This window comes from Kryptolebias marmoratus, linkage group LG13 (assembly GCF_001649575.2).
Source record: "Kryptolebias marmoratus isolate JLee-2015 linkage group LG13, ASM164957v2, whole genome shotgun sequence".
NCBI lineage: Eukaryota > Metazoa > Chordata > Actinopteri > Cyprinodontiformes > Rivulidae > Kryptolebias > Kryptolebias marmoratus.
The window spans coordinates 25201116-25210005 of NC_051442.1; the positions used below are offsets into that span (position 1 = coordinate 25201116).

Consider the following 8890-nt stretch of genomic DNA (forward strand, 5'->3'; position numbering starts at 1 on the left):
TTTCTCTCCTATTTAGTTTGTCCAATTTATCTTTGTGACACACAGCAACACTGTTGAGCCGAGACTGTGTCATTGTGTTGTGAAGCCAGGTTTTTAACCTCCAAAGACCATTGAAATTTCTTTCAGCCTCAGCAGAAGAGGCAGCCACAGTAAGCAGCAACTGTACAAGTATTTCCACTTCTTCAGAAAGGCCCCGGACTTCTGGCAACATTTCTCACAGAAGACCCTGCATCATTGTCTCTGCTGCTGGCCTCTGATTTAACATCTCCTTCTCCTCCCTGACTTTGCTCTTCCTACTGTGACAATAAAGATTATTTTTAAATATGTGGAAAGCAACAGCAAGCACAACTTCTGCACAGAAATTAAAGAAGATTCAATATATTGCTAGCATTAAATAAGCAGCAAGGAATGTAACATAGATTAAGAACAACATTAATAGCTTTGTTAACTAGCTTAACATTATATATTGACATTGATCATCATTTAGCTAACATTATCAGCATGGAACACCATTACTCAACTTACACAGTTTGTTTGGAAAAAAATTTCCTAAGTTTTTTGCCTCTTATTGGCTCTGGCTAGATTGCTGAACATATTTCTGATGCACCATGCAACAATGGGAAGCAGCAAGTCTCCCAATACACCCTGTGTACGCAGCGATCATGGTGCATTTAAAGACAGCTCGGAAAAACACATCCCCACATGTTAACAACAAATTAAACAATTGCAACAACTGGAAAAAGTGCGGGGGATATAGGGCATACATAAGGGAAGTGGGGGACATGTCCCACACATACCCTGGTTATGCCTTTGCTTGGGGGTGCTATGACTTTTCCAGGGGGAGCTATAGCACCCCATAGTGCCCCCCTGGCGCCGCCAGTGACCTGTACTGTTTAAGGCATATTGAACTGCAGCAGACAAACGGCCAGGTCCCCACATTAAGCTCTCCGCCTCATAGTTGAGATCAGTTTTGAAAAACATCAGATATGTATCTAATTTGGGACCACATATATATTTCTCTATAAATATATGTATTATTGATTACTATTCTTGTGGTGCAGATCAAACTGAACCAAATCAACACATTATTTGACAGTTAAAGATGTGTCCTAAAATCTGAGCACTGTCAGTTCACTGCCTTATTCCTTTCCATGTGATATAAATGCAAGTAAAGCCCATTTCTGCTCCAGTCCTCTCCTCTAAGTTGGCCTCCTGCACATCCCTCTCTCTCTAACTCATTCAGTCTTCACTTGCACTGATAGAGAAAGGGTTTTAATTACAAGTCTTAGCCATTGTTAATCACTGAGAACCCACAATCAATTACCACACAAGCCTATTGGAAGCTCACAGAGGCTGCAGTGACCTCAGGTGCTGCTTCTAACCCAGGAGGGAATTCTAGGCAGAATGAATTCAATTAACATATAGTCAATTGGCCCTAACGACCACTAATGGCCTTGTACACTCATTATCATGGTGATCACACCATGCCGTTCTTCACCTCTCCTCCTTGTATCAGTTGACTCATCTGTAAAACTGTCTTACCTAAATGCTTCACACTTCATGCACACCAGAATATTCTATTCTAAGACTATTGTTACTGATGGCAAAGAAGCATTCATTATTTTGTCTGTGTCTCAGTGATATTATTAATGATATTTAATTAATATAACCCAATAGCAATTTTACAGATATTGTGCTAACATTGGTGGCTGAAACTGATCTCTAAGTTGTACGTTAAGCAGACCCTCCGGGATTTCACGATGTTGCGATCGCAACTATTAATGCAAAATCAAGCAAACCCCGAGAAATTGCAACTTTTTGCAATTTTGTCCAAAACACAGCAACTTTCCCGCAACTTTAACCAAAATAACCCCAAATAACTCACGAAGAAGAGACATGACGTCACTTCCTGTTAACATCAGAATGCCAATGTGAGGATTGGATTTTTGTGTTTTCTGTTTTGTTTTCTTTATTGTTTTGTTGTTGTTTTTAGTTTATCAATTTTATTTTGTTGTTGTTTCAGTTTGTTTTTTTTCCTGTTTGTATTGTGCCCATTATTCACTCCTCCTCCGTCTCTCTTTTGCCCTCCTTGCCACGCCCATCTCCACCTGTCTGTCATCATCTCCACTCACCTGTTTCCACTTACCTCGTCACCCTCAGTATTCAAAAACCCGGTCATTTCTCTCACTATCCATCGGTTCATTGTTTGTCGTGTGTTGGTTGCTGCTGTTTCTATGCCTTGGTTCCTTGTTGCCTTACCCTGCCGTGCATTTTGGTTTTTGTTCTGTTTGAGTTGCTGCCACGTCAGCTTTTGTTTTGTTTATTTTTCTTTATTTAATAAATTAGGTTTCTTTTTGAAGATGAGTCTGCACTCAGGGTTCTTTTCCGTCACCTCCGATCCTGGCAGCTGGGAGCGTGCAGGAGCAGCGACCGAAGCCAAAATGTGCGCTAATGCTTCACATTTGCCCACAAAGATTTCAGCAAAACACCGCAGTGAATTTAGTTTGAAGTTAGATGTTGGATATCCAGCCGCATGTGAACCACCGCGCATGAGAGAAGGGGCCCGCAGAGAACGGCTGGCCGACATCAGCGCTCCTGCTTCAAGTCAGCCGTGAGCTAGACGCTGCTAACTCCGCGGAGCGCGAATATCCAACATCCAACTTCAAACTAACTTCACTGCAGTCGCAAACCAGTTTCCTCCCCGGCTGCAGGAGAGTGGGGGGAAGCTGGTTTACACGTCCTGCAGTGTAATCATGGAACATAAACGCATCGACAAACACTTTGTGTCTGCAAAACATGTGAGGAGAGCTGCAGACGAGGGACAATCCAGAAATGGTCATGAATATCAGTTTAGAAGCTATCAAAGTTCTCAAATAAAGCACCTTTTGAGAATGTCAATGTTTGTTGGTAATTATCTTACAAAACTAGGAAGTATTTTTGGTTTTTATATTAAAAGTTATGTTTTTTATTGATTTTAGTAAAAAGAAAAGCGCAACTTTTCATCGCAACTTTTAGGAAAATTTCCCGCGAAATCAGGCATTTTAGCCCACAACAATCACAAAAAATGCCCACAAATCCTTGAGGGACTGGTTAAGTGTCGCAGGTTTGAGTTATTTTTCTCTATTTTAGATTGATATTCCTGTGTTCTGCATTTTTCTTGTCTTTGTGATTCAGTCTGGTATGTGTTAGTGAGTTTAGTTAAGTACTAAAGAGATATAGAGAAAAAAAACAGTTGCTCAACTGCCTTTATCAGCTCTATCAAGCCCTTGCCATATTGTGCTGCACACTCACAGATTAAATTACACTACACTCGCTGAAACACTTGCTTGAAACAGTTAAAGCCTTTTGTTTTTCCTTTTCTTGTTGATAATAAATTTGTTTTATTATCATTTCAAAATGAGTCTGCATATTGTGTTCGCCTCGCTCAGCCATAACAGTTAAGCACTACACACTTTGTAATATTTCTGCCTAAAACTTCAGCATTAAATCATAATATTAGCATCAACTTTGTCTGTTGATTAGCAAAATATCTCCAACCACTGGACAGATTTTAACAAAATGTTTAGGAAATAATCATTGGATGTACATCTTCAATTAATTAACTTTGAAACCAATGAAATTCAAGATGGCTGCCAGTGTGGGAACATATCTCAAGTTCAGTGCAAAGTGTGGTGTGATGGGATGAAAGGCTGGAACAAATACATGCTGAAGGTCATCAGAGAAACATCCATATTTCAAGCTGTAAGAGTCGGACAAGCTCACCTGGAGGCTGGTGATTTGAAAAGTGCCATTGTCCATCAAGATGATTCGACCGTCATTTTCTAGGATCCTCTGGCCATCCTTCTCCCACTGAATGCTGGGAATGGGGTTGCCCATGATGTGGCAGTGTAACTGAGCAGTGGAACCAGGAGTGAGCGTGTGATTGGATGGTCCCTGGCGGATGATGGGAGGGACCCTGTCTGAGGGGGCTGATGGGATACAAAACAGTGAGGTAACATAAAAGCTTGAATAAAAAACCAAACGTTATAGTTTTTGTCATTTACAAAACAACACCACTTTTTATTTGGAAGATGTAGGCTTTTAAATTTTAGATGTTAGGAAGATATTTTTGTTATTTTAAAATGGGGTTCTGCACTGAAAGTATTATCTGTTGCTGGTGTTGCTTTTTCCTGTTGTAAATAACCTAAACATTCTTTGTAAATAACAATGTCATTTGAAACTGACAGTTCTGTAAACATTTAAGAAACAGTGTTTGCAGGAATCATTGTGATATTTTAAAGATTCAAGGTGTTTTGGACATTAGTGATCCACCTTAGTCTTGGCTGCATTCAGGCTAGCTATTAGCTTATCGGTCCTATCAGAATTAAACTTCATTTTTAAAGTTTAAAGATGAACTGAAATCAAATCTGAAAACATCGACATTTCATGTATGTTATTTAGTCAAACACATCCACTCAACATTGCGGGGACCCGTTTTTTGATCTAAAAGTGTTTTAGTGTTTGTTTTTTGTGTTTTAGTCAATAATTTCTGAAGTGGGTGATTTGTGGGGTGGAGTTCATGACGAGTGCTGTGCCACAGCCGGCCAAAAACACCACTACTGTCCAGTTGTTTCCTAATGGAAATGGAAGAAAAAGCCTTTTTTGAACACAAAGGCATGCCGGAAGACTTTGCTGGAGTAATGGATTTACAACCATACCAGTATGAACCTGAACCAACAGCTGGATGTCAGTAATCAGATGAAAACTCTTCAGATTCAGATTCTGATGATCACCAGGACCGTCATGGCTGACAAAACAACGAGCATAACAACCAAGTTGGAAACATGGAACAGTGACATGTGATTACCCCCAGACTGTTGTCATGACATCAGTACACAACACTGCAAGTTAACATAAAGACAGCAGGAGAGAGCTAACGTTGCTAACTCGAAGCTAACACATTGCTAACGATGCTAACTGGATGCTAACTCGTAAACAATGTGAGCGCACTTCAAAATAGCATTTATAAACTCTCACACCGGAGTAAACTAATCAACAGCAGTTTCAGACTATGACATTTGTTTAATCACACATGGATTGTCTCTATTCTTTCATCAGTAACAAACTGCTCTGAATCACTAACTGATCTCAGGCTGTCGTCCATCTCATACTTTTACTGACAATGTGCATTCAAGTCACGTTTGAAGTAAAACTTCCTGATTCTCGTCTCCTTCTCTGTGGAAACGTCCTCCTCCACATTTGACTTTCTTTTAGAATTAAAAATAGTTGTTTTTTTGGCGTGAAGCCAGTCTACAGCATTAATGAGGGTCAGAGTGGTGCTCCCCTTTGTAACATGTAGACAGTGTTGCTCAATTAACCTGGAAAATATCTACTGGTGCCAGGAAGACAGTAGTAAATACAAAAACCTCCTCTTCTCTTTCACATTATCTGTGCTGATCCTAAAAATAAACTTGTGGGGATTTTAAATGTACAGAATTAATAATAAATAATAAATGAATCATGGCAAATAATCACAGGTGTACTATTAGTTAGTGAACTGTTCTATATTTCTGAAAATACATGTAATATGTAATATTATATAAACTAAACGTATTAAACAAGTTCAGTTTTACTCAAGGTTAATACATACCATTTTATGTATTCAGTTATTAATAACTTTAATAATAGTACTGATAACAGGACTGAAGATGAGAGTCCTGAAAAGGTCCAGGAAGAGGCTCTATGTGTCACAGTCTACTGTTCCTGTCATGCCTTCTGTTCTCAGTTTAGTCTCAGTCCCAGTATTTTTCCTTGCTCATGCCACGCCTCCAGGTCTCATGCCACAGCAATTATCATCATCTGCCTCACCTGTTCCAGTCTCTACAAAAGCTCACTGCTCTCACTTACCCACTGCCAGATTATTGAACGGGTCACCCAAGTAGATGTCCAGCGTTTTCCTACAACCTTTGCTTGCCTTTCTGATCACGACTCCACGCCTGAATCAAGACTCTCGTTCCTTGCCTGATCCCAGCCTGGTACCTCTACGGATTCAGACCCTCGGATACCGACCTCGCCTACCCTTCCTGGACTACGTTTACTGGTTAGTGATTATCTGGACCTGGTTTCTCTGCTCTGATCTCCCGGCTCTGACCTCCTGCCTTCTCCTGGACTTGTTCTCTAGCCTAAGCCCATCACTAATAGCCTCTGCTTCTCTCCACTCACGACTCTCGGTGGTCTTACCTGACCCCGCCTCCATCCAGTTCCACGTAGAGAGAGTAGTTCCGGGAACTAGCGCTCCCGTTAGTGTTAAGGCTTCAATAAACATCTTAAAACTTTGTCTTCGTCTGTCTAGTCTGAATCCGGTTACGCCAAGCCTTGTCACTATGTTATATTTTAAACACATTAAGTTCAAACCTTTTTTTTCTACAGAAAATGTTTAATAGTACAGATTGCATCAAAGACTCACATGCTCAGTGGAGAACAACAGACTGTGTTATAAAATATTATTTAATATATTTGGCAGGCTAAATGAAAATAGTTTCTTTAAAAGTGGAATGAAGGGCTGCAAAGATGGCAGCAAAACATGACAGGTTCATGAAAGAAGGATCATAGAGAATCAGTTCTAATCAAATGATTGCAAAACTCAATATAATTTATTCAAATAATGGGAATATGGGAAGAAATTGGGAAAAAGTAAGCCTTTTCTTCATTGTTGAACTGATGTGGAACAGAAAAGGTGCAGAGTAAATACAAAGAAAAGAGGAAAGTTAAGTAAATCACAGTGAAAGCATTACAATGTATTTCTAATATGAAAACCACAAAATATACTGAATCCTTTCATAAAAAAGTAAATGATTCAATAAATAAATAAATAGGCAGAGAGCAGTCCCCCAGAATAGTAGAGCCAAAGTTACACCCTTAAATGTAACATAAGTAGATTCTAAGTTATTTATTTTATGTTCTAGTTCTAATTTGGTTGCTTTTTCTTTGTTTTTGTCTTATATGGTGAATAAGACATTTTTTTTTACCACACATAACGAGTTTTGCTGCCTCCCAGAGGACACCAGGGAAGATATTAGATTGATCATTAATTTCCAGAAAATCAGTCCACTGTCTCTGAAAAATCTGATAAAACCTTAATCTTTAAGTTATGATGTGTTAAACTTCCAAAGTTTAACAGGTGGCGTTGATGTTTTTTCCATAAACATCATTTTTTTGTTTTAACTAAAAGCACAGTTTTTTTGCTCATAGGACACACCCACTTTCTCCAGTCATTGCCATATTGTCAGAAACAAGTCAGTGTCCTCCACAACATGTCTTTGATTTGGAGTTCATTCACTTCTCCAATGTTGTGATATAATCACCTAACATTTATAGCCCTACCTAGTAGTGAACACTCATAAGATTAAGTACAGTTACTCATGAAGGCGTTATCAATTTTTAAATATGGGTTATATTATTATATGAATTTTTTTTTGCCTCATTTTGTTTAGTAACATTTAAATCTTGCATGAATGTAACTTGCTCAATTTCGCAAATAAATTTTCTTGAACAACTTTCAATCAGGATTCTCTCTCAGTCTTACATAAGACGTTTTACATTGATTAAATTCAGGAAGTTGTCAGAAATATGTTTTAACACATTTTGGAATTTTGAGCAAAAGCGGTACATTTTCGAAGTGATCTTCTATTGACAAAACATTCATTTTATTTCAACAGTTAAACATCAATGTAAAGTACTTGACAATGGGACTTTTCTTTCAGAAGATAATGACTAAATGACTAAAACTCTTTAAAAAGTCTTCAGTTGATCCAAAATGCTGCTGCCAGAGTCCTGATGAAAGTTAGGAGGACAGATCAGATTTCTCCAGTTTTAGCTCCATTACCTCCCTGTCAAATTCAGAATAGATTTTAAAATTTACTTCTAACATACAAAGCTCTCAACAACCAAGCTCCATCTTGTATTAAAGATCTTATTGTTCCATTTTTTCCAAACGGAGCAGTTCTCTCTCAGACTGAAGGTTTAGTTGTGGTTCCTAGAGTTTCTAAAAGTAGAACCGGAGACAGAGCTTTCAGTAATCAGGCTCTTCTCTTGTAGAACCAACTTCCAGTCCATGAGGCTGAAACCTTGTCTACTTTTAAGACTAGACTTAAGACTTTCCTTTTTGATAAATCTTATAGTTAGAGTTGGCTGGGGTTTCCTGGGTTATCCCTTAGTTATGTGGCTTTGACTGATGAAAGTCAAATATTTTTAGATATGTTTTTTGTTTGTTTTGTTTTTTCTTAATCTGGAGTGCAGTTAGAAACACTAAACACCTTTTATAATAGGTTTGTGAATTAGATGGATGCTGGGTTTGTTCCTATTTAGCAGCTAATTATTTAGTGAATCAACTCTCACTTTGATCTATTAAGTTCATAAATGTTGCAGAAAGAAATGATAACTAGCTTCTTTTGTAAAAAAGTAAGCAGCAACTCTAAGAAGTTTTAACATTTGGTCACAAAAATGAATCATAAATATTAATATTCTGAGTTGCAGAGTGATCTGATATCAGCAGCTAATGGAAAATGTAAAAGGGAGGAAAAGGAAAACAGAGAAGTTACTGTAGAGGGAGCTGAACAAAATAATCCTTGTTGACTTGGGGGAATGGAGAAACGTGTTGTGGCAGTGCTATTTGCATAAAACTATCAATTGCTGTCCCTTTTGAGTACATCACATTATGTGCACTTTTGTTCAATTCTATAGCATACAAAATTAAAGTTTTAAACTGCAGAAAACAGCTAAAGTTTAAATTCTCATAAAAAATAACATGCATTTATCATCTCTACTGCTTGCCGGTGAAGGCAAAAAAGTAAATATGTGTATATATATATATATATATATATATATATATATATATATATATATATATATA

The 8890-nt window shown here is 38.0% G+C and overlaps 1 protein-coding gene across 3 annotated transcripts in view; it reads right to left on the reverse strand.

The window, feature by feature from the left end:
• The window catches only part of robo3 (roundabout, axon guidance receptor, homolog 3 (Drosophila)), a 183023-nt gene that overhangs the window by 64672 nt on the left and 109461 nt on the right, over positions 1–8890 (reverse strand). For all 3 annotated transcript variants that reach the window (XM_037979119.1, XM_037979120.1, XM_037979118.1), the window contains exon 9: positions 3763–3968. In XM_037979119.1, coding sequence (XP_037835047.1) covers positions 3763–3968 — 206 coding nt within the window. The remainder of the gene's footprint in view (positions 1–3762; positions 3969–8890) is intronic.